This window comes from Microcebus murinus, chromosome 19 (assembly GCF_040939455.1).
Source record: "Microcebus murinus isolate Inina chromosome 19, M.murinus_Inina_mat1.0, whole genome shotgun sequence".
Classification (NCBI taxonomy): domain Eukaryota; kingdom Metazoa; phylum Chordata; class Mammalia; order Primates; family Cheirogaleidae; genus Microcebus; species Microcebus murinus.
In genome coordinates this window covers 8846948-8872393 of record NC_134122.1, presented here as the reverse complement: position 1 = coordinate 8872393, position 25446 = coordinate 8846948, and the positions used below count along the sequence as shown (strand labels likewise).

The 25446-nt window shown below is 55.8% G+C and overlaps 1 protein-coding gene across 2 annotated transcripts in view; it reads right to left on the bottom strand.

Moving 5' to 3' along the window:
- Positions 1–25446, bottom strand: part of CLEC16A (C-type lectin domain containing 16A) — a 201214-nt gene that overhangs the window by 8463 nt on the left and 167305 nt on the right. For both annotated transcript variants that reach the window (XR_012913481.1, XM_075995101.1), the window contains exon 22: positions 3977–4141. Coding sequence is in view for 1 of the 2 variants with exons in the window: in XM_075995101.1 (XP_075851216.1) it covers positions 3977–4141 (165 nt within the window). In the remaining variant the exon portion in view is untranslated. The remainder of the gene's footprint in view (positions 1–3976; positions 4142–25446) is intronic.

Sequence of the window (25446 nt, the reverse complement as noted above, 5' to 3'; positions counted from 1 at the left end):
CGCAGCGCAGCCTCTTGGGGCTGCAAAGCAGGACCCCTCGGGCTGTCCCCTTCCCCTCCTGGCTGAGGGGCCCTTGCCTGCGCTGGGCCACAGGCCTTGGCTCTGATGGCCGTGGGGACTGCTTCTCAAAGGCAGCCTGCCCCTGGTCTGTGCTCAGACAGGCAGACTGCACGGGCAGACCCCAGGCAGCGGGGAAGGGAATCCACTGTCTCCCACGAGATAGTGGGTTTGGGCCTCAGCGGACTCGTGTGAGACCCTGGGCTGCCTTGCTCACGACCCCGGGCCCCGCCAAGCCCTCGTTCTTCGGCATTCAATTCCAGGGACACCTCCTGGGAGCTCTGGAGCCGCCCAGGGCTGGCGCGCGCTGGCTGTCGGAGCCCCCGCGCTGGTTTGTAGCTGCACATGTCCGTGGGCGTCTGACCGGCCTACGCCGCCCAGCTCGCCCGTGAGTGCCACGCTCTGCTGCCCTCGTCCCTCAAGCCGGTGAGTAGCAGGGACTGGACACAAACCTGCCTGGAAAGCATTAACACAGCACAGTGGCGCGGGGCTCCCAAACCCCGGAGGTAGGGTCCAGGCAGAGAGGCCACTCAGAGCATGGGGAGGCCCAGCGTGGGCTGGGCAGGGCCTCTCCGATCAGGTCTCGAGTCCACAGAACCAAGAGGGGCAGCCTGAGCCTAGATCCGGGGAGCCGGGCTGCAGGCCCCATGGGAAGCTGAGAACATATGTATCTGGGATGACAGGGCCCTCTCTCAAACCCAGGCAGGAAGCCTAAGACCCCGGAGCCGGACAGAGCGAGCATCACTTGGTTTCACTCCCTTGCTTGGAGATGAACACACAGGCTGGCAGAGGAGACGTGGCTGTCTGGGGCCCCCCACTTCGCTGCTGACTTTAGAGGACCACCAGGCCAGCCCCCACAGAGGGCTGCACTGCCCGGCCTTCTGCTGACGGGGGCTGTACGTGTCACCAGGCCCTGCGGAGTGGGGCTGTGGCTTTTCCTGTGGCTCTAGAGCAGCTGTGCACGTTAGGGACGGAGATGCACCTCACGGGCTGCCTCCAGCAGGCCCAGCTCTCCGGGACGGCCCTTGGAGCGTCCTGAGACAGATCCAAGAACCGCGTCGGGCGTTCTGCTGGATGTTTCTGAGGGTGGAGCCTGCGCCTTGGAGCTGCCAGGGCTAGGGTTCAAACCTGGGCTCCCCTGCTTGCTGGCGGCATCATCTTGGGACAAATGACACGGCCCTTCTGAGCCTATGTTTTCAGCTGTGCAATGTGAGGTGGAAGGTGCAGGATTCGATGCGGGGGCGGCTGTGAAGTGCTAATGGGCACGGCGCTGGCTCACGCAGGCTCAGTTTCAGGAGGAGGGTCGGCTGCAATGCCACTCGGCCGGGGCGCACGGAGAGGGCTGCGTGCAGTGGCTGCGGCAGGCGCCCACGCCGACTGGAGGGTGCCCAGGCCGTACCAACTGCCAAAACAGTGTGAAGGTCAGCCCTGGCTTTTAACAGTATCGTTGAACAATTTAAGTTTTCAGAACTGTGGAGCAGAACCATGGAAAATAGGGCCTGTCCCGGTCACCTGGTGGGGGCGTCTCTCGTGCACTTTCCCAACCTAATACCTGACTATGCAGGATGTGGCTTCAACGGCAAAGAAGCCCCTGGAGTTGGCCAGTTCCCGTTTCAAAGGCCTGGCAGCTGCTCTCTACAATGGGAGCTTCCCGGACCCTGGGAGGCTCCGTAAACACAGGGACGGGAATGCTTCTGACTTAGCACCGCGCCCTCAAAAACCACTTTGAGGACAAGTGGCTCCCTGGTGGGGCTGCAGCTGTCCTCTGCAGTCCAGGCTGAGGGCAGCGGTGGTTAGGGCAGAGGGGAGAGGCATCCCGCCACCTGGCTGGCCCTCGGAAGAGGCCGTCTCTGGCAGGTTGTGGCCAGGCCCCGGCGGATGGCAAGTCTGGTGAGCAGGCGCACGCGGTGGGTGTCCCGATCAGAAGCCTGAACCCTGGGCCACACTCCAAACTCATGTCAAACAGGGCAACTGGCAGAGAGGCTCCCGTCCCAACAGGAGCTGCCTTCCTTCTGTCCTCCGCTTGGCAGGACACCAGGCAGATGTCAGAGCCACCCCACGGGGAACGTGGGAATGCCACGTGCTCTGTTCTGGATGGACAGGGAGGCCGAGGCTGGCCTGGACGTCTGGCAGCGAGACAGGAGGAGCTCACGGCTCCGACGCGCTCTCCTTCTAGGATCAATAGCTGCGTCCCAAGGCGTCCGTGAGAGCTGAGCACGAGCCGCCGCCAGGCGGGCCTTTCATCAGGAGGTGAGTTATCTCGTGTCTGCGGAGTCGGACAGGCAGGCTGGGCCTCAGGCTTTTACTGTCATGCGGCATAAAAAATGAGGCCCCATGCACTCGGCTCCACCAGCCTGCCGGGACGTGCAGAATGGGAGCGGGCACCTCGGGGGTCCTGTCACTTATTGACTGCAGCCACATGGCCACCTGACAGCCCGGCTAATAGCCCCTGGATTTCCGAGATGAGGAGATATGTCACTGCACTGTGCAGGGAACGGTGGGGATAGGGACGGAGGGGCTGAGGGAGGCCAGAAAAAAGAAAGGAGTCCACGCTGCAGTCCCCAGCCTCCAGGGGAAGGCCCAGCATTGAAGCCCCGGGTGTCGCGTTTCGGTGAGCGTCTGTGCACAGAGGCCCGGTTCTGATAATGTAGGTCCTTGCAGGTTTTGGCTTTAGGCAAAGAAGAGCACGGTTCACTTGGCTGTAGGTTGTGCCTTCTTAAAAATCAAAGAAAGGCATCCACAGCCCCCACAGGAAGGAGCCTTTTAGCCCAAATGCGAAGGTAAATATGTAGGTTTGGGTGCACACGCAGATACAGAGACGCACACACACAGGCGGAAGGTGGACGTACACATGAGCACACGAGCACGCGCCCCTGCGTGCCTCCCCGAGCAAGCATAACAGGGTGGAGAGGGACACTGGGGGCCGTGCCTGGCGACCGGAGGCAGCTCTGCCTACACTTCCCGGCTACGAGCCTGGGAGCAGTGGCAGCAGCTGCCTGAGGTGCGGCCAACCTTAAATTGGGGTCAGAAAGAGCTCAGAAGGCACGGTCCCCTCCCCCTAGCCTGGGCAGAGGGCAGGTGCTGAGTGGAGGGCACTGTCACTGAGGGGGCGAGGGGCGACCTTCCTGCCTGGGCCTGGTGAATGTCAGCAGGAGATGCAGATAATGACACTTCGCTGTCGGGGAGGCGTGGGCAGCCTGGGGTGCCCTGAGCCCCAGGATGCCAGGAACTGAAAACGCCCGAGGGAGGTGTGGGCACCCAAGGAGACCATGGCTCCCGGGGCTGCGGGGATGGTGGCCAAGGGCCCTCCATCTCCCCAGCGCTCCCTGGTGTCTTCCCTGCCCGGGTCTCAGGCAGTGCAGCGAGGGGCCGTGTGCAAGGGGCTCACAGCGGCCAGGAACAGGGGCTGGGGGCACGTTCCAACCTGCTCCAGGCTGACTCGCGGCTTCCCTCCTGCCATGTTTGAAGTGGCGTAAGTTAAAGGATGGCAAGATGCAACTCCATTGCATCCTGCCAAACTCTCAAAAGGGTGGCAAAGGGCACTGCTCGGACCACTGGGCCACACCCGACGTGTAAGGAGGAGACCGGCAGGGCACAGAGAGAAAAAACATGAGCAGGGACACGATTCTCTTCCTGGGTGCCAGCCGTCGCCTCAGGAGGCCTCTCCCTGTGAAGCCCGGGATGGCGGAGGTGACGGTGGGGTGGGTTTAGGCGCGGTCCGCCTGCCGCCTGCCAGCTCTGCCGTTAGCGACAGGCTCGAGTGGACCGGCACGAGAAAGGAGCCCTCCCCGGCGGGAGCTGGCCCGGCCCGTGGGCAGCTCATGCTAGAGGCACGCAGAACACGCCTGGGCGGCAGTGGCTGTGAGGGTTCCCGGGGTTCCCCAGTTGCCCCTCCCCGACCGAGTCACGTGACCAGTACCTGCTGGGCTCTGGGCGGCGGAGGGGGTGGAGGTCGAGCTGGCGGCTCCTGAGTCGCAGCGGCTGGTGCTCCCGCTGTCACTGGGGCTCCCGCTGGCAGAGGGCGGCGACTGCGAGGACAGGGTCGGGGAGCTGTGCTGGTTTATGCACTGGGCCACGGCGAAGCCTGCAAGGCAAGGTGGCAGGTGACTGAGTGCGAGGGGCTGTCGCCCAGCAGGGGCTGCCACCCCCACAGACGTCCGAGACACTGGGGCGAGCCCCGCCTCCCAGGCAGGACTGCCGGCCTCCATGCCCAGGCCCTTTGAAACGACCCCGACCCAGCTCCGCGCAAGGCTTGCTCTGTCCCGGCACGCGCCGGCCCCCTGGGCGAGGGCTGGCCTGCACACACGCCGAAGCGGTTTCAAGGAAAAGGGCGCCACCAGCCACGGAGGCTGCGAGGCACAAGCCGGTGCCTGGCTCTGGTCGGCAGTGCGCCAGCTGTGCTCTCAAAGGGGACACGTGGCCTTGGAGTCCAAGGCCCCCGGCAGTTTGCGCAGGGATGCCGACACCCTTGTGCAGAAGCCCAGGCCTCTGCTGACGTGCCCGCGCTCCGCCAGAGGAACACAGGACAGGCACCCAGCGCAGGCTCCGAAGTCACGCCCTGGCGGGAGAGGAGTGCCCTGGGAGTCTCCCTGCCAGAGAACCCGCTCTGCCCTTGTGGCTCCCGGGGGGTCAGGTTCAGGGGCAACGAAAGCTCTGCTGCGGAGTGGCTGACGGCAGGGCTTCCACCAGCCCTCCGAGCAGCACCAGGACCCGGAGGCAGGACTGCAGCCAGGCCAGCGTGGGGTGGGCGAGCCCCACACCCTGGAGACGCTGGGGCCTGGGCGAAGCCCTGCTTCTCACATGGACACCCCAGACACGTGACAGCTGTCGTGTTTCTCTGACTCTGTTTCCCAGCCACGACCTGGGTGTAATTACCTACTCTCGTGACCTCACCGCTGTGCAAATAAAAAGGAGAGAACTTTCATCAAGCCCAGCACAGGGCACGGCACGTGCCGAGAGCTCAGGAGACGTGTTATTTACGGTACCTCTAAGCCCCCGTGCCCAGCCCACAGCCCCTCTGCTGGCGGGTGTGTGCTTCCCTGCAGACCATGGTCTCAGGGGGTGCAGAGCCTGCAGCCTTCTAGATCGTTAAGTGCACCCTTTTGACTGAATCCATAAAACACCTATGAAATTTAGATTCAGTCAAAAGCCACACGTAAGGATCTAGAAGGCCGCAGGCTCCCCACCCCTGTAGGACCTGGGCAGGAGCCTCAGCGAAAGTGCTCTGTGAATCACCCTGCTTCTTGTCTTGCGATTCAGGAGGGGCAAGTCATTCTTCCAGCCGAGAGAGGGGACCCTGGTCCTCCTGGCCATTACCCCAAGCCCTGCCACGCCCCGAGTGAGTGTGCGCCGCAGCCAGACCTCATTCATGCCACCTGCGCTGCCTGAACCTTGCATAGTCCAGTCCCCGCTGACACTTCTTCCAGAAGGTCCTCTGGCCCTGACCTCGCCTTTCTCTGAACTCAGGAAGGCAGCGGGGTACGGGGCAGGGGTCGGCAGACTGCGGCTGCTGCCTGTCTGGGGAGTAGAGTGTTACTGGACACGGCATGGCCCTTTGCGTGCACACACTGTGGCAGCCTTCACCCAGCGGCTGAGCCGAGCAGGTAGTTGCCAAAGGGACCACGTGGCTGGCCAAGCGCGGCGGGTCGTCTCTTTCGCAGAGGGTACTTCCCGCCCTGCCCTGCGCAGAGGGCTGCCTGCGCAGGGGACGGCAGGCTCCACACCCCTGGAGTTCTCCGGAAGAGGCACTGTGTGATATATTGTGTGTGCGGGGGCGGGGGCGGGGCACTCAGATGAACTGTGGCAAACATCCGGCAAATCCAAACACTGGTCAGGAAGATTCCTTGGGGACAATCTGCACAGCCTCATACAACCAGTTTTATAGCTGCTCACTTCTTAATCACTTAAAGCGGTAAACCCCCAAGTTTACAAGCCATTTACTTGCCTTGAAAATGAATTACCCCTTAACAAATCACAACGTCAAGGTGGCTTTTCCCCAAGCTGCCTGTTTATCAGCCACGCACAGGGGGTCGGGGGGTGCCGTGCCAGGGCCGGGACCAAGCCTTGCATGCCCTCGCCAACGGCAACGACTCCAGCCCGCATGGACGAACAGCCCGGCTGTCCCCAAGGCGGTCATGCACCCTTTTCTCTGAAGACACAGTCTTCTCTCTGGCTCTCTGTAAAGCTCCGGTTTATTATGGAAAAACACCTGGGGCAGCAGATGAGATGCTGACGCTGCACTCAGGAGTTCTAAAGTTCTTTCATTTGGGGATGGGGTGCGGTCAAACCATAGACCGGCAACGGAATTTGCACGCACCGAGAGTTGAGCAGAAGACACAATCACCAGCCTCTGCTGCCGCCCGCTTGCAGGGTCTGGCCGAGCAGAGGAACGAACCCACCTTTCCTTCCCCTGCTGCTGCTGGGAATCCCACTGCCCTCCTTTCCACTCTCTCCCCTCCACAGTGGTGCTGGGACACAGAAAGGCAGTTGTCTTTTTTTTTTTTGCTGGGTGCCCAGGCCACCCCCCCCTGAAATTTCAAGGGGCTTTCCTGAAATCCAGGTGCCAAGTGCTCTGAGAGTCGGTTTGACACAACAGAGAGCCAGGAGGGCGCTGGGGAGAATTTCGGATGAGCACCGTGGCCGGGCGCCCTGTCCTCTGGTTCTTGCCTCATCCCAGTGAGGCTGTCCTTGGTGAACTAGCTCCGGCCGAGGCGTTGGAGGCTTTCTGGGCATAAGTCAAACACGCACGGGCTGCCAAGTGCTTGCAGACGCACAGACGAGCCGGAGATAGTGTGTGGGGGGGGTGCGCATGCCCACGGGCCTCCCCGAAATCCTCTCCAGCAGATGATTCTTGGGCCTCCCTGCCTCAAGCACAGCCTGTGATGTGGGCAGCGAAGGCCGCCTGAACTTTCCTACCACCTGACCGATTCCACGTCTGGGAACCGAGGCATGCACCCCTTTGGTGCATGCACGTGTGGAAGTACGAGGACGCTCAGAGCACTGGCGTGGAGACCAGGGACCTGAAGACAACGGGTACGTCCAGGGACTAGGGAAAGGCCGCGTGAGCTCCAGTACTCTAGATGACGGATCCGCTGGTGCCCACGGCGACGCTGGGATGGAAACGCTCAGGACGCAGTAACGGACAAAGGTTGGGCAAAGCGAGTCCCATGTGCTCCCGCTGTGGCGCCTCCCCCTCCTCCAGAGCACAGAGCCGGACGGGAGGGACTGAAGCTGACGCAGCGAGAGCACGAGGGGTTTTACCGTGGGGAGTTTTATTTGTCGTGCTTGCCTGAATTTTCCAGGACTCCTGCTATTAATATGAACGTTATTTTAAACCGGGAAACGAGGGAGGATGAAGGAAGGAACATGAGCTGCCGGGGAGCGGGGCGGACTCGAGCTCCTGGGACGTCTCCCTGAGACGCAGCCGCGCCCCCAGGGCTGGGCCGGGCAGGCGCTGCGAAGCAGGTGGACCCTCGCCAGCGGCAAAACGCATCCCACGCTTTCCAGGAGTCCTGGGCTTTGCGGGGGGGCCTGGGGTCCTCCCGTTGCCCTCTGGCCCTGTTCTGTCCGTTATTTTGGGAAGATGAGCTAATGAGCGACTCTCTGGCATCTGTCAAGCACAGCAATACCACAAATAGGCCGGTCTTCTATTTCAGGCCCACTGATAGACGAGCACTGGGCCTGGAGTCAGAACACCAGGTTCGATCCAAGCTCTGCCCACACTGGCATGGACACCTTGGACAAGCCCCCTTCTCCTCTATGGGGGTCTGAGTCTTTGGGCTCTCCCCGCCGAGAACCAGGTCACCGTGTGATTCAGGATCCGACAGAGGCCCTGAGTTTGCAGCGGGTTTTGCTTTGCTCACATCACGTTTGTGTTTGTCTGTTGTGGTACCACCATTTACACATTGGGAGACGGGACTCATAAATCTGGATTTCCGGCTTCTTAAAGAATGAAGAGATCCGGCATTCCCGAGCCCCATTCCCATGGGACAGCAGCTGGAGGGGGCTGAGCACAGCTGGTTCCTCCCCTCCTCCTAGCCTGGCCTCGTGGGCATTTCAGACAATAATCTCTGCTTCTTATCTTTCCATGCTTGGTCAAATCCACAGGACTAGGGGAGCTCAGACCCCCAGAGACCTTTCAAGTCGAGTCCCTCCTCAAACCCCGGCATCACTGGGGGTGGGGGTGGGGAGCACTGGGAACAGGCTGCCTGTCTCCAGCAGCCTGGGTCCTTCCCCAGACCCAGAAGCAGACCCACTCGCTCTCTGCCTCTGCTGGGCTGCTCCCCAGACTTGGGTTCCCTTTCGCCTTCTTCTGTCCGCACAAACCCCTCCCCATCCCTCATGGCCAACGCAGCTCAGGGCCAGCTTGGGCAGGAGGTTTTGCAGCAAGTGGCGTTAACTGCTCTCTCCCCTGTGCTCCTGCAGCCTGCCCAAGTAGGGCATAAGAAACTTGACCGCAAAGTGTTTAGGTATTTTGTGCAAGGACTATCATTACTTTAACTCCCAGCACCTATACTCCTCTGGGTTAAGAGGGTTTTGGACAGTGTGTCTACGTTGCTAGCTCTCTCTCAATACCCATTTTCCCCTTTGCCTGCAGCTACAGAACCTGGCAGCTTGGCATGGCCACGACTAAGTTGTGGCCAATGACATGATGTGGCATGTGGGATTTCCAAGGCAGCTCTTTGAAAGGAAAGCAGGTATATTCCAACCTGCTTCCTGGGAAATGAATGTGATGGCTGGAACTCCAGCAGCCATCCTGAGCCATAAGGATGACTCATACATTAGGGGTGGCAGATCCTTGACCAGGAAGGCGCCTGGGTCCCTGATGCCTCTGTGCAGCTCTTGGCCACCCCCACCCAGGCTTCCTTTAGCTGAGAGGGAAATGAACTTCTCTTTTAGGATTGTCTTTACTATGTAGTTGAGCTTAATCTTAGCTGATACAGTTGGGGGAAAAGCTTTATTAATGCAGGGATATAAGCTGAGTCCACTAGGGACAAAGGACCAGTCAGCCACCAGTGTACCTGCCCGTACCTGCTGGAGGAAGATGGGCGTGGTGGAGGGAAAGGGGAATGGGCCAGTGAGATGGGGCGGTGAGCCTGCTCTTAGTCTCCCACATCTTTAGGAAACACTCTCTCAATTCTTTCCTGTGGAGCACAGGTGGACTTTTTTGGTGAAAACCAGTGAAAAGCCTGAGTTTTTGTCTAGGTTCATAGCAGGCCACAGAGATTTTGCACAGGGGCCAAGACCTGGAAACAGCAGAGACCATGAGAGACTAAATGGTGGAAGGGCTTGGATGACCAGAAATCCCAGTCTCCTAGGGGGGTCGGAGCCACAGGTTTCCTAAATCTCCAAGTGAGCAGGGAGGCCCCAGCTGACCTCTGTGGCCTGCCCAGACAGCTGTGCTGTTTTGCACACTGTAATCACTCCGAGGATATCGGCTACGTGACTGAAGTGCAACTATTTCAGGCTAAAAATAAGTAAACAAATAAATAAAAATCCACCCTCTGGAAGATAAGGAAACTAACTGAGAGAGCTAAAGTGGAAGGACCCCAGCGGGCTCAGAATTCAGGGGTTCGCCGCATGCTACTCAATGGCACTAACCTCACTCCACTGCCTCCTGCACTTATATCCGGGAAGGATTGGGGATGGCTTATATTTTAAAACTCAAACTCAAATGCTATAGATTCTAAACACTGAAAGCCACTAAAACAAAAACTAAATGGGAGTCCAACAATAACAGGTGAATGGGAAGTGAAAAGTCACACCCGAACGACTTCCAGCTATGGGCAGTTAATGTCACCATTCAGCTCCGGGAGCCAATACCCCAGGGAAAATGGTGCCAGGAGACCGACGTGAAACACCAACTCATCCACAAAGCTCCCGTCCCACTGGACCCTCTCGGGACGCGTCCTTAAAAGCAGCTTCACAGGAGATGCAGCTGCCCGACGGCACGGAGCCTCGTCCTGCAAAGATCGCACCATGTGACGGCCCTTTTCGAAGTTGTTTTCCTAAACAGTGACACTCCAACTTACACGAGATGAAAATGGACCTGCTCTGGCTGCCACGGAGCCTCACCAAGGAGGGGGCTCTCCTCCCCTTTCTAGACACATCTGTGGATCCTGCTGTTGGAAACCAGGACAGCAAAGCTGGTAGTGGAGGTGGACGAAGAGGGGCCGGGGGTAGAAAGCTGGTAGTCCTTCCCTTTGTCATCCGTTTCCCCTTATTTGATGGAGACATGGGCCCCGACAGACTATTCTGTTATATTAGAAAGCAATAGCACAGGCGTGCTAACAATACGTGTACGTGGGACACTGCCTGCGAGGACGGAGACGACAGGGACCGGTGGAGACTGGCGGGCTGGAAAGGGCAGCCCGGCTTCTCCTGGCCACTGCTGCGTGAGAACACGGGCTCAGCGTGGCTGCGGTTTCTGGTTCTCCCAGAGAAGCTGGAGATCTGGATTTTCACGTAAAGCTTCCTGATTTTTAAAAATATAAACACCTTAATTCACATTCTTTTTTTAAAAATGAGAGGCGGGCAACCCCAGGCGAGCCAAACCCAGCACATTGTCTCCCGTCTGCATGAGCCCTCAGCACATAATCTGCTCTGGGCTGACCATCCACTTTTAGCCCTGGGGTCTACGTGTCGGGGTCACCCTGCCCCAACTCCAGAGCTGGCTAGCTTCCGAGCTCCCGAGGTACGTGATCAAGACATTTAAGTCTCAGAGGTGCTATGAGGAAGTGCAGATGCCGACAGACCTCTTTTAGGAAAAAGCTCTAAGATTTGGAGGGGAGAGCTGCCTGCCCTAACAAAAGCCAGCGTTTATTTACGGTAGTTTCAGACCGAGAAGCATAATATGAAACTGGCCGAGGGCTGATTCAGGAGAAGCAACGGTGCATTTTCCAGTCTCAGAGGTGAATGGAGACCACGGGTGCGGGTGGCCTGAGCTCGCCTTTCATTAGCAAATTCATCCCGAGGCTGCAGCTCAGGTTTCTGACGATGCAGGGTTCATATTTTCTCACCACCCATCGCGATGCTGGGAAACAGTAAAAAATCAATCGGCCTTGTGACCTCGTGCACAAACCGAAGACAGCAAGTGCGCCGTGGCCGTATTTCTCCCCCGGCTGGCTCCGTCCTCGGCTCTGCCCTTTCACCCCCCAGCGCAGTCTGCCAGGTCCCTGGGGCGAGAGAGGAGGGGCTGGGATGCAACCAAGTCTGGGAATGCAGCTGCCGGTGGCTCTGGACAGCTCCCTAGACAGATCTACAGGAGACACCAAGCTTTCCCGTCCCCGCGTCTCACTCGAGAGGCAGCTCTGGAGCCTCCCCCCCCCGCCCCCCCCCCCGGGCTCTCGCCCCCCGCAAGATGAGCGTGATCCTGAGGGCAGATGGGGGCTGGGAGCCATTGAGTGGGGGGGGGGGCCACCCCCGAAAAGCCAACCAGGAAGACAGGGCACAGGGCCCAAGCTACCCACAGAGGTTCTAAGAGCACGTGTCGGGGGGCTGAGGAAGCAGGGTTCAGATCCAAGTTCAACAACGGGTGTGCTCATGCTCGCCTGGGACTCCTAAGAGAAATCTGCACAAAAACAAAGGAATCTACTGACGCATGGATAGGATTCAGGTGGCAGTGACCTTGTGGGCCAGCAGGTCCCTTGGTGTCCCCCACAAGTCCCCTCCCTCACTGCCAGGAGCCTGAGGCTTGGGTAAAGGCAGGAGCCTTTGGTACTTGAGTAGAGACCCTGCTTTCTGCTTCCCTCTACTGAGCCTCAAACCATTTACTGTTTCCGGTTGTGTGCACAAACCTCTGTGCTTTCAGGGCAGTCTAAGGGCTTCCCCCACAAGGGTGATTTCTGATTTTCTTCCTGTGCACTGGCACCAACGAAGCTACTTCCTGTCCAGCCCAGGGGGCAGATCTACAAATCAGGTCCCTGGGGAAGGGGTGTTTCTACAGCCTTCCTGGGCCAAGCCTGAGCCACCAACACGGGCAACCCCTACATCACTGACTGGCTGCACCTCAAAATGCTTAAACACTTTATTTCTGGTTGCTTTTCAAGGGATAACATGTCCAACATACAAAAATAGCGGGGAACGTGCAGAATCTTTTAGCCTATAGCTCTTTATCCATGGATAAATCCTCTTGGATTCTAAGGACTATACTTGAAAACCTGCAGAAAAGAGAAAACGGTCTTTCAGTATCTTGCTTTCTCTTTGTGCCATCTCTGTCCTAAGTGTGCCCTTAGAAATTCTCAGGTGGAGGCCTGCCTGTGTTGTGTGGGCTGCCACCCAGGGGAGAGAGCCAACGTCTAAACGTCCCTTTCGCTGGGGGGGCACCCGGGCTGCGTGGATGTCGGGAAGGCGTGCGCCCGTGTGTGCTGCTGCGCTGGCATTCCTGCGCGGCCTCACACGCGAGCATTTCTCCAGGACGCAGAGGGTTGGCTGGCACGCGGGGGGCGGGGGCGGGAGGGATGAGATCTCTGAGACTCTCTCACAGTGGCACAACCTGGCTTTGGATTTTTAGACGTGACCGGGCCCCTGCCTCGCCCAGCCCCTGCCCTCTTCCGATGGCATTACCGTCTGTACATTAGTAACCATAAAGCTCCACAACAGTCTCTCAGCCAAGGCACTAGAAAGCTCATCAGCGTCCATCTCGGCTGCCTCTCTACGGAGGCAGCTAACCGGGCTGGAAGAGCAGCAAGAGGGAGGCGGGTTACACGGTTACCTGGAGCGCGTCCAGACACAGGCACGCACGGACCCCGGTGCTCGGGCCCGAGAGCCTCGGGGAGCTGAGCCAGGGACCCTCCAGGGGCAGGGCGGGGCGGGGCAGCCACAGCCCTGCTCACAAAGGACAGCCTCCGAGTGCCGGCTGGCCAAGCAGCGACCTTTCCCGGCGAATCTCTAGTCCCCGCAGCCCCGCTTTGTCCTCTCGGCCCAGAAGCGGGGAGCCCATGTGCCGTGTGTCTCACACCGACATGTATTAATATGTCCTGCCCCGTGTTTTCAACAAGGTGGCAGTGTACCAAGGGGCCAGGGAGTTTATTTTGATTCTCTGTAAAAGGGACGTGCGGGTGGCACATACTTAGTGTGCCCCCAAGGCTGAGAGCCGTATGCCCCCAGTCCCATTCCGTGTGCTCGTGTTTGCCAGGACTCCGGTTTTGCAGAGTCGGTGGCTAACTTCTGCAGCCTGGCCCTGTCACCAAAGCCTCTCCTCCCACATGTTTTAACAGAGTGGGGTTAGGCTAGACTGATGGCTGATGATGTTCTGTTACATCGCTCTATCGTCACAAAAAGAACTGGAGATACTGGCCGGGCGCAGTGGCTCACGCCTGTAATCCTAGTACTCTGGGAGGCTGAGGTGGGAGGATTGCTCAAGGTCAGGTGTTTAAAACCAGCCTGAGCAAGAGCCTAAAAATAGAAAGAAATTAATTGGCCAACTAGAAATATATAGAAAAAATTAGCCGGGCATGGTGGCGCATGCCTGTAGGGAGGCCGAGGCAGGAGGATCGCTTGAGCCCAGGAGTTTGAGGTTGCTGTGAGCTAGGCTGATGCCACGGCACTCTAGCCCGGACAACAGAGTGAGACTCTGTTTGGAAAAAAAAAAAAAAAAGAACTGGAGATACTATCTGGGACTGCGTGGGGCAGAGAGAATCAGGAAGGGTGTGCGAAGCTGCACAAAGACTGCGCCCACAACCAAGGTGTGTAAGTGGGCAGGACTCTGTCTACTTCTGTCCTGGCACACCTGTGGGACGCAGCCTTCTGTCATCTGCAGGGGAGAAGCCCTGAGAACAGCAAATCTTTGGCTCTGGGACTGTAGCTTCCTCTCTGTGTACAGGACACAGTGGTGAGCAGAGTTCCCAGGGGTCTGTCCTTTCCCCATGGGCATGTGACTTCAGGGGACCCACTTACCCTGAGAGCCTGTCCTCTCTCATACAAAGTGGGGTAACAGCACCGCAGCTCACAGAGCTCATGAGGATTGAGCACTGATAGAAGCCTAGGGCGCAGGTAGCGCCTGCTTTCTTAATTACCTGGCTGGAATTCACGGTGCCCAGGACTTGGGCCCAATGAGGCGGAGAACTGGAAATTTTCATTTTTATAAATGCCTTTAGACAAAGGGGTATCAGCAAAAGAAATGGCTCAGCTCTTTAGAGAAAACAACGAAACTCAAAACAAAAATCTTCCTCATGTCAGCCTGTACGACGGAACATTTTAGGAGTTACTAAAGTGAGACGTGAGACAGCTTTTCAAAGTAACTTCAAATATCTAACTTTAGGGGATTTATACAAAAACTGTGTGTAAGAAGATGGAGTTCTTGTTACTTTCATCTAGATTCTTCAAGCTCAGGTGAGGCTGCATTCAAGACACACAACTGTCTGTTAGCATTTCTTTGATAGACAGATGACGGGGTAGGTTGAATCATATGAAATTGCCAATATTCGACCAAGTTGACCTACAAAAACAGCCATTTCTCAGCTTCCCTTGAACATATCCCTCTTAAAGATCTCGACAGGAACAAGTCACAGAGGATGGGGAGGGAGGAAGCAGCAGCTGCATATTCAAACAGGTGGCTCTACTGAATTCTCCACTTCTCTGCCCTGTCAGTGTGCCTGTGTGCCTGTGTGCCTGTGTGTGTGTGTGTGTGTGTGTGTGTGTGGCATGTACAACTCCGCACACCCTTATTTCCAGCTTAGATTCATTCTCTCACTTTCAAAAGCCAGCAGCTTCAACAAAATGCTTGGAAATAACCTTGGCACTTAAGGAGAGGTGTGTTTTTTATTTTATAGGAAGCCCACAAAAAGGGGGCTTGCAAGGAACCAGAGGGGCTTCTCAAATAGGTTACGGTTGGATCTGTTTTCCCTTTCTGCTTCCTTGCAAATGCTAAAGCCAATGTCTTCAACATTAAAATCACCCTGGCTATTCTGCATTTGTAGTTTTGACTTATTTTTTTTTTAGTATTATTAATATTTTATCATAAAAGTATTGATTTCCTTTAACTAAGAGACTTTAAAGTTTGCTGCATCCTTAAGCATGATTTTATTATGTCTTGGGGCCAAATGTTTTTCCCTGCCCCCCTGAAGGGATGCTTTCCTTTTATATAATGTGTGTCAAGAAGAAAAAAGAAATTGATTCACAGAACTCTGCATTACAGGCAACTTTGAAGGGACGTGTCTAGTATATATACTTGGATGGACATTTCTTAAACTCAACCGTATGTTTTATTGTTAAGCCTTTTTAATCTATTAGAGGTAAGAACTAAAGTACAACACTAATACTAAAATGTAGGATCACGCCAAGAGAAGCAAATCTGGGGAAATTAAGACAGCTGTGCATGTGATCACAAAGCTTAGAAACTCCTTCCAAGGCCCCAGCATTTGTAAAGATCTTAGTTTCCACATTGCCGTCCTCTTCCTTCTTTTAAGAAAGGCAGCAAAAATAAGAAGAGCTCCCACGGGGTTGGGGCTGCCTAGAAAAGGCAGCATTTCCTTTTCTGTCCAAATCCCCGGCATCGCATGCCGGTCGCAGAGGCAGGGAGAGGACGCTGGCTTCACAGAACCCATCCAGGAAGCAGGCGGAGGGCAGTAACTGGCAAAACAAACTGAGCGCTCTGAAATGTTTAAATATTGAACATCCTTTCTCCTTCCTCCACATTTATTATTAACTTGGACCCGTATCACTGTGTGCATTGACTTCATTTCTTCCCAAGAATCTGAGACACAATGGGCAATGTGCGGGGCCGAGGGGTGGGGGTGGGCGGAGATTTGGGTTTCTTTCTCTCTGACCCTCACCGGGGCTCCTTTACGGTCAGCCTCACGGTTTTAGAGCCACGGATTCCTGGAAACGTCTCAGCCTTTCAATGACCCTTGGCGCCCAAATGCAGATGATTAGTGCCCCAAATATTGACAACCTGGACTTTCTTCCCCTTGCAAACAAGGGAACAGTGTCGGAGGGAAGCCACATGAAAGATGCTGTCGCTGCTGGATTAGTCATTAGGACAGGTGCTCTATTGTGCGGCTCTGTGCTGGCTCCCGTCGCTCTGCCCAGGTAGGAACAATGCTCAGGATGCCATGCAGATGGCAGAGGAACCCTGGTTTAAACAGCAGAAAAATCTATCCACAGCCTCCAGTAACCGATGTTCTTTGCTCAGTTTCTAGACAACTGGGAGGGGCCGGCGGTGGCCCTGCTCTGACATGTGAAGCCCATCAGATGTCAGTGACCCTGGCCAGCAGCCAAGCAGACTCCAAGCCTAGGCCCTGAGTCACTCCTTGTGCAGATGAACGTGTGGGATGGGAAATATAAACCTAAAATCTTTCCAGAACACAAGGCAGCACCTTTTCTTGGGAAAAGAAAAGGGGGGCAGGGGTGGACCATCCAACAAGCGCATGCGGAAATCAGCTGCCCTCCTGCCAAAAAAGAAGATCCTGTGGATTTGCTAGTGGGATGAGCTGGTTATCAGCGTTCGGTTTTCCTGGGCTTTTATCTGTTCAAGTGAAATTGTCCCAAATGACCGGCCCAAGGCTTCCACTTTCCTTTAAAAGACAGCACTACATTTGAGATCGATGTTTCCCCCTGAAATGCAGGCTAAATTTATCCTTCCCTGCATCCTGCTCTCTGGTCTCTGTGCTAAGCTGGCCCTTGCCTTGCTGAGTTAGGCGTCTGCCTGCCCGTGCTGGTTCCCAGCCCACAGCACGCCGGCACCCAGCTCTGTCTTCACTCACCGGACACACAAAGCCCTCTGGTTCTCCGAGGGACTCATCTTCTGCCTCATTCTCTGAAGTCTTCGTTAATTAAAGCTCTGGCTTCCCAGTTTTTTTGTTTTTTTTTACCTGTTCCCTGTTTTCAGGGGGGGGACCCTAAAAAGCTGCCAGGTTGGGTGGCCTTGAGAAGCCCTGCTCTGGCCGGCCCCCACCACCCCACAGTGGCTGAGTGCTCATTATCTGATTGCCTTTTGCAGCAGAGGCTGGCGCAGGCGGCTGAGGGCTTTACAGACCGAACTAAATCAGAGAACTCACTTCTCCCTCCTGGTCTGGCTTGGCAAGCTGCCCTGGAAGTGAAACCTCACTGACTGATCTAATACCTGATGCCCGGAGGGCCCCGTATTTCTGAAATCCCTATTCATCTCTATGGTTGCAAGAGAACATGCCCTAAAGAGACATTTTGAGCTATGGTTTCTAGTTTGCTATTAACCTATAGACTCTCCCTCTTTTTGGCAGGAGTGCGAAACACAGATGTGACTTGATGGAAAGCACGTCCGTGCCCATGCTGGCGGGCATGCACACGCACATGCACAGGACTTCGCCATGGAGCACCGGGCAGGCTCCGGCTCCGGGGAGCCCAGAGGAGTAGAAACACAGGGCCTAAGGGGGTGCAGGGGGGAGCAGGGGGAAGCCCCCACTCTGCTTTCTGGAAAGCAACCTGGCAAGGTGCTGGCAAGAGCCTTACCTAAGGACATTCCCTCTGACCCTTAGGAATGGTTTCTAGAGGAATAACTGGAAACATGGACCAAGGCTTCTGCATAAGAATGTGCATCATCGTGTAGTAGAAACAACTTAACTGGCCAATATAAGCAGAATAAGTAAATTTTGGCTAATTCAGACTGTATGGGGTTGAATTATGTCCCCTCCAAATTCTTATGCTGATGTCTTAACTGCTAATACCTCAGAATGTGACCAGATTTGGAAATAGGATCATTTTGCAGATGTACTAATAATCAGTTAAGATGAAGTCATTAGGGCAGGCCCTAATCCAATCTGACGGTATCTTCTAAAAAGTTGAAATTCGGACACAGACATGCACACAGGGAGAATACCACGTGAAGATGAACGCAGAGACTGGGGTGATGTTTCTACAAGCCATGAATCAGCAAAGGCGGCCAGCAAACCACCAGAAGCCAAGTGAGGGGCCTGGACCAGACTCTTCCTGGCACCCTCAGAAGGAACCAACCCTGCCCACACCTTGACCGTGGTCTTCTGGCCTCCAGAACTGTAAGATGATAAACTTCTGTGGTTTACCCCACCAAGTTTGTGGCACTTAGTTACAGCCACATCAGGAAACTAATACCCAGGTGATGGACTATTATGCAGCCACGAAGAATGAAGTTTGGAATAGGTATTTTACGGTGCAGGGAAACACTTCTGACATGACTGCAACATTGTTAAAAGCAAAACCTAGGGACCCAGCAGTTCTGCTTCTTGTGCTACGTGTGTGACAGAGAGACATGCATGCGGGTGCCCACTGGACCGCTGTCTGGGACAGCACTAGCCTGGAACAGCTGAATTGCTCAGCCAAAGAGACGCAAGCATCCACACTGCAGAATACTATGCAGCCATGAATAGGGAGGTGTGAGATCTGTAAGCACCAACACAGATTCCCGATTCACAGTGGTGTCTGAAAAAAGCAAGCTGCAGTAGGGTGCAAAGAATTATGATTCTGTTTAGGTGTTGTTGTTGTTTTTTTTTTTAAAGGCAGCCCAAACCATAAGACAATTACAGATCCATAACTCCTTATCCTAAACCCCTGTGGCCAGATGTGTCCTGAAATTTAGAATCTTTAGGAGTTAAAAGTCTGTGTGGTGCATACGTATATATTATGCCACCCCCGCCCCCCAGCTGGGTCTCAAGGAGCTAAAACAAAATACTAGATTTCTGCAGAAACAATACATATACTTAAAATAACTGGCATCGACAACTTGTATAGATGGCCCTTAAATAATTCAGGGCTAGTTTTGCCACCAAGTTGAGTTGGGAAAAATCTTTTTATTTTCAGAGCTGTTTGGACTTTATAATTTCAGAGAAGGGGTGGTGGCCCTGGCCCGTCCCTCGGCCCTGGGCACATGTATTTAACGCAACCACACAGAGAAGGGTCTGGGAGAAGATGAGGCAATGATGGCTATGGGGTATCTGGGCACGGGCAGCAAGCGTGGAAGAAAAGCCAAAGGGGACTTAAGTCTCATTTGCAATGTTCTGATTTCTTTTAAAATGAAGAATCAACCCATGCATTTCTCAGGCAACTAAAAATTGTTTTAAAAGATGAAAGGGGAAAAAAGAAAAACAGAGAAAATACAAATGGAAAATAAACTGAAATATTAAGAATGCTTTCTTCTGGGCTGGTAGGAATGTGAGTGATTTCTTCTTCCTGTAGCTTTACAAAGTTCATTCATCAATGCACAAAAATTAATACCCAGACGATGGGTATTTGATGTTGCCTGCAGTGACATCCAAACAGCTGACTGCCCCGCCCATTCCTGTCATCATCAGCTTGTCTCCAGGGCCTCTGTGACCTCGTGGGGTCGAGTCCCGCCACGCCGGTGGCTGCCGCGCTGGCGTGCAGGAGCGCCGGCCCTGCTCCTCCCCGGCCTCTGCCAACACGCTCGCGGCTTCGATTCAGCATCTCTCTTAATCTCTCTGTCCTCTATTTTTCTGTCCTCTCTGGCCTTTGATTGCTTTTCGGGAGTTTATCACATTGAACTTTTATCCCTTTCCAGGAAACCCTATTATTTTTTCTTCCCTTTCACAATTAATAAATAATCGTGAGAGCACTTCTTTGGACAGAAGTACATCCTGCCTCCTACACAGAACTGCTGGAGCCTCTCTTCGGAGGCTCCTCCGGGCTGGTGCTGAAGGGCACGCCACCTGTCACGCAGGGGAGCGCATCCCGGTACAGCGGGGCAGGCGCCAACTGTCTGCTCCTTCTCTGAGCTGCCCCTAGTCCTGCGAGATGCCTGTACTTTCCCAGCCATCCTCCAGGCCCCGGCCTGGGAGTCTACGTGCTGGGGTACAGACAGGGAAACAGAGGCACGGTGTATGAGTTAAAAGGGTAGGCTTTGGGGACAAACAGATATGGGTTCAAATCCCAGCCCTGATGCTGACTGGCTGTGTAACCAGGACTGTAGCCTTGAGCCTCAGTTTCTCTGGGTATCCAAGGGGGAAATAAACCCTCCCTCATACATCATTGTGAGGATTAAGTGAGAAGAATCCACACACCTTGCTTGGCACAGTGGCTGACATATAGTGACTGCTCAGTAGACAGCAGCTGCACTATTAAGTTCTAGCGCTTCCAGACATCCTTCCCCAGATCCTACCTCGCAAAAAGAGCACAACCAGCCCCAATCACATCCAAGACATAACATATAGCACTGGGATTATATTTTTTAAAGTTATTGGCGTGAGTCAAGTAAAGTTGCTGGCATATCATGTACCAGCACCCGGGAAGTAACTTCCAGAACAACGGGCAGGCGCCGTTCACCTGGATTCTGCCTCAAACCCACAACGCGAACTGCTCACCGCACTTCAGAGACTTCAACAAATGTTCACAGCAGTGATTCTCATACCTACTTTCTTTCCCAGAAATCATGATTCTGAGGTCAGACCACAATCAACTGAGATTTCTGTAAAGGTATGAAATGCAAACTTATCTCATAATTTACAGGAAAGAAAAGGGAACAGGAGGTTATTTTACCAGTAAGAACATGGTTTTCTTCTTCAAAGTCAACAGAAATGGGAGAAAGGCACGTTTTAGGGAAGAGGAAGGGTGCCAGGTGAGTCTGGACTGCATCAAGGTTTCCAAATTATTCGGGAATGTGTTGCAGGTTCCAATTTCTTTTTTCACATTTGGACTGCTTTAAGGAAAATGTTACATAAATTGGACTATTTTATGATCGAAATGGGACACAAATGAGATAATCTGGTCTTTATGTGCTGTCTGATGACAGCTTTGTGACAGTCTGAGAGTTTAGAACTGTATTTTTTTTATACGACAGTTTTATTGAGATATAATTCACGTACAGTACAATCTACCCATTTAAAGTGTACAACTCACCGATTTTTAATGTATTCACAGGATTGTGCAAGCATTGCTACAACCAATTTTAGGATATTTTCATCCTCCACATAACAAGTTTTGAGTATGCCTAGTAGCGGGGGATTGCAAACGCTTTACTCCTCACCCCAACGACGAGCGGGTCTGGACCCAGCCTCTCAAACCACCCTCCCTCCTAGGTTCTGTCGTCTGTCCTCTTGCAGGTGGCACAAAACATTGCATTCCTCACATCAGGCCCAAGCCCAAGAACTTTTCCTTCCATCATGGAAAAACGTCCCAGGTCAAATTTCTCCTTGTGTGCTAACGAGGGGGAGGCCAGGGCCCAGGGCCATGGTAGGGGGCGCTGCGCTGACACCTGACTGGGAAACAGGACTGGGGGCTTGGGCCCCACTTACCTGGCCAGGGTGGAAGCTGATGACAAAGGGGAATTCTGTGCCTGGCCAAACTGGTGGCAAGTGTCATGTGGGCGGCAGTGTTTTCATTCCTTAGGGATCGGGCAGCCTGTGGGCCAAGGCACCAAGCTCTCCCGTCCGTGGGGCCCCTGTCTGGGACGCAATGCCCCCCGCACCCCTCCTCTCTCTCCTCCCAGGTCAGCATCCTTCCTCGGAGGAGCCGTCCTGGACTTCCCGCCTAGGCCAGATGCCCTTCTTGCACACCACCCCGTGACAGTTCCTCCAGGGTGCCACTGATCACGGCAGACAGTTCCGGACTATCTACGCTGCCCACAGGGCCTGGGAGCTCCAAACAGACGGATCTGAGTGGATCACCCGAGTCCCCAGTGAACAATGTCCAGCACACAGAATGGGGGGTTAAACATTTGTTGGCTCCATCCCTCCATTACTTACCGAGCACTGCCCGTGTGCCCGGCCCAGCCCGGGAGCCGGGAATTCGGCAGGAAACCAAACACAGTGCCTGCCTTCCTGGCGCTCACAGTGTGGTAACAGGATGGGACAGGGCAGGGGCAGATAAGGAAGGAACAGAAAGTGTCAGGAGGGCTGGAGCGATACGAAGAGACTTAGCAGGGGAGGGACCGGAGCGCGGGGAGTGGGGCAGGGGTGCTGCTCCACAGGGTGGTCAGGGAAGGCCCCCGGGACGGTGCGGCCCGGGGAATGACCTGAAGGAAGCGAGGGCAGAGCCACACGGGTACCTGGGTGAGTGTTCCAAGCAGAGGCCACTAGTGCAGGGCCCCCGAGGCAGGGGTGTGCCGGGCGTGGCCCGGAGGTCAGTCTCAGGAGGAGCAGAGGGACCAGACTGCAGGGGGCCCGGGGCCGCCGTGAGGGCTCGGCCTTCACTCTGAGCGAGATGGGCCAGCGATGGATCTGCGCAGAGGAGACACGTGATCTGACACCTGGAAAGGACCTTTCCCGCTACGGTGCTGAGAACAGGGAGTAGGGGCAAGGAGAGAAGCGGTGGGACCGATTTTGAAGCCACTGAAATAGCGCAGACGTGGCCGAGGTCAGGAGAAGCAAACGATGTCCTGCCGGCCAAACCCAGCAGGTCCCCTGTCCCACCAGCGAAGATTTCCTGGAGCGCGGCCACAGCCCCTCCGTTACAGATCGTCTGTGGCTGCTGTTGGCCGCAATGGGAGAGTCTAGTGACAGAGACCATATGGCCCTAAAAGCCTGAAATATTGACTCTGGTCCCTCAGAAAGGAGTTAGCCGGCCCCAGGCCAGCAGATGGGTGTGGTGGTGAGAGTCCTGGGCTGTGACTGCATTTCCCAGGTGGAGCTGACAGCTTGGGGATGGCACGAGTGCAAGAGAGGCCATGGATGACACCTGCTTCGGCCCTGGACCCATGAGTGGATTTGGGCTCTCGTCACCCAATATGAGGTCATGTTATCAGCCACCTCTTCTTTCCAGCTAAGTGTGGTCATCGGGTCCCACGGGCAGCCCAGCCTGGGAGTGGCCCTGTGAGGGACAGTTTTCCTGCTCCTAGGGCTGCGTGTGGTGATGTGGAGTGGGAGTCTCACCCCCCATCAGTGGCCCCTGGGCCCTCCAACAAAGTCCAGCAGATAACCAGGAGCAGGGGCCAGCCCCACGTGGCTTCTCCTGCCGTCCCCACACCACCCTAGGCAGCTGGCAGGAGCCACCTGTGCAAGGCCCAGTCATGCCCCTGCCCGGATGCACCACGTTCAACCCGCCTGTCCTTTAAGACCTCCTTCCACGCCTACCCTGGGCTTCCACATCGCCACAGTGCAGATCAGACTCCTGCTGCAACGGTGAGTTAGCTGTCGCCTTCCCAGACACCGTGGACTCCTTGGGGCAGGGCCGTGCAGACCCTCCCACCCTTCAGCCCTCGGCACAGAGCACGTGCAGAGCAGCGCCCATGCTGAAAGCATGGCAAGTGCTGAGGAACTGGCCTCGCCTGAAACCGGGCCCAGGGCACCAAACACAGCCCACTGCCAGAACCCCTCCTACCCCAGACACACGAGGGGGCAGCTTCTCCTGCAGAGGACGGGGCCACCAACGGCCCTCCCCTCACTCTGGCTTAGCTGGGCTGGGCCTGGGCAGAGGGCTTTTCCAAATGCTCTCGGGGCGATCCTAAGTACGCCCCACTAGGGCTGAGGCCCACAGGGGTAGGCTGGCTCAGGCCAGGGCCTCACGCCGGGAAGATCCTGCTGGTGCTGGGACTCTGTGCTTCCAAAAGAGCCATGCCGCTAGGCGCCGGGCACCATCAGGGCAGGCCCTGTGGGCCTGTCTCAGCTGAGGGAAGGGTGGCTTTTCTTTGCTGCCTTAGGGTTTCAGTCGACGAACTTTCTGATCACCCAGTTGGCTGCCCCACAGAAGTCATGGAGGAACAGGACAGAGAAAGGACAGTGTGCCTGCCGGAGAGGCGAGGAGCTGGCCCAAGGGCTATGCCGAGCTGAGCAGGCCTCGTCACCCCTGGTGGCAGGAGACAGAGGCCTTCTCTGGCCTGAGGCTGCAAGGACGGCACGCTCTGCTCCCCTGAGATACCACAGCCCTGCTAACTTGTGCGCAGTTCCTGACCGAGTTTCCGAGACTCACTTAGGCTAAGGAGGCTGATGGAGGGTGGGAGTCCATCAACCCAGTGGTTTGCTGAGAAAGAGCAGTGGGCCAGGGCCAGGGGACACTTTCAAGGCATGATTTGGGGTTTCCAGCTATTTGTGGATTTGGGGTCAATAACTTACAATTGTCCTCCAGTGGGCTTGGCAGTCATGGGTTCTGACCCTTCCGGCGGGCCTTGGGCCGTGTCAGTGACAGCACGGGACAGGGAGCAAGAGTGAAAAAGGAGAACACAGAGCGGGAAGCTGGGTGGTGGCCAGAGCGCAGACTGGGGTCGGGCAGAGCTGGGACAGCACTGGCTTCACTGCGCACTAGTGGTGCGACTCCAGGTACGCCGCTGCACCACCGTGAGCCGTAGGAGCCTTCAGCCACAACCTGAGCACGTGCCTACCCAGCCTTGGGGGGGGGGGAGGGTCTGAAGAAGAGACGGTGAATGCATGGAACGTGGAGCCAGGAGACCGGCCCCTTCCTCACTCTGTGCCCAAGTCCTTCCACATGCCGTTCCCAAGCCATCTGCTCCAACGCGTCCTTCCACAATCCGCCCACTGGCCTGCCCGGGGAAGCCGCCCCACCCCCACTAGACAAGGCCAGGTTCCCTGTTATAAACAAATTAGCTGCTGGCCTGATTATCTGAATGCTGCCTGTCACTCTTACGAGACTGCAAGCTCCATGTGGCACACAGGAGATGCTCAAGGAATATTTACTCAACAGAGGAGTGAAGGAAAAGACAAGCGCTGACGCCTTCTACCGGAGCCCACCCCTGTAGATCCAGGAAGGCAGTGAGCTAAAGATGTTTCCACACTCACACTGCTGCGGGGCTTAGCTGAACCTTGGCCAGCCCCAGAACCTTCCAGAAAGTCTTTAAATTTGTTCCTGACCAGGAGGCCCTAAATCTCCCCTGCGGAGCCTCCCATGCAGTGGGAGCATTCACCGCGCGGTCGGTGCCTTATTATTTCTAGAGAGCGCTGGCTGAGAGCCGGCCCGGGCTGCGAAAGGCAGGAGAGAAAGCTGCTGGTGCATCGCACCTATCGGGCAGATGTCAACTGGCTCCCGAAGCCTAGACAGCCACTTAGTGCTGCCGGCCACACACAGGCATCTGGAGGCCTGATTTGTCATCGAGCTCTGACAGGTGAGCTCAGCCACGACGTGTGTGCGGTGGCAGGTGAGATCACAGTGCCCAGCTTCCAACTACACCTCCCCCGAGGCAAGGCCAGGAATTTCTTCAGGTCCCAGGCCCTGAGGAGGATCCCTGGACACCGGACAGGGCAGGCTGTGGGGGTCAGGTGACCTGGGAATGGGTCTCAGCAACACCATGCACCACCGCGTGACTTCGGGCAAGCAAGCTGCTTCACTCTCTGGGCCACGGCCTCCTCACCTGTTAAGTGGGGTGAGGAACAGCGCACCTTCCTCCCCAGGTTGCCATGACCCTGGATCGTGTAGACGTTTCCCTCAACGCTGGCCACGCACGGGGTGGGCCTCACGAAACGCTCTTGTCGGGTGGTATGTGGGCGGTTTAGATGGCTCGGGGGCGGAGTGCAAAGCACAATCCTGCTTCCTGGCAGT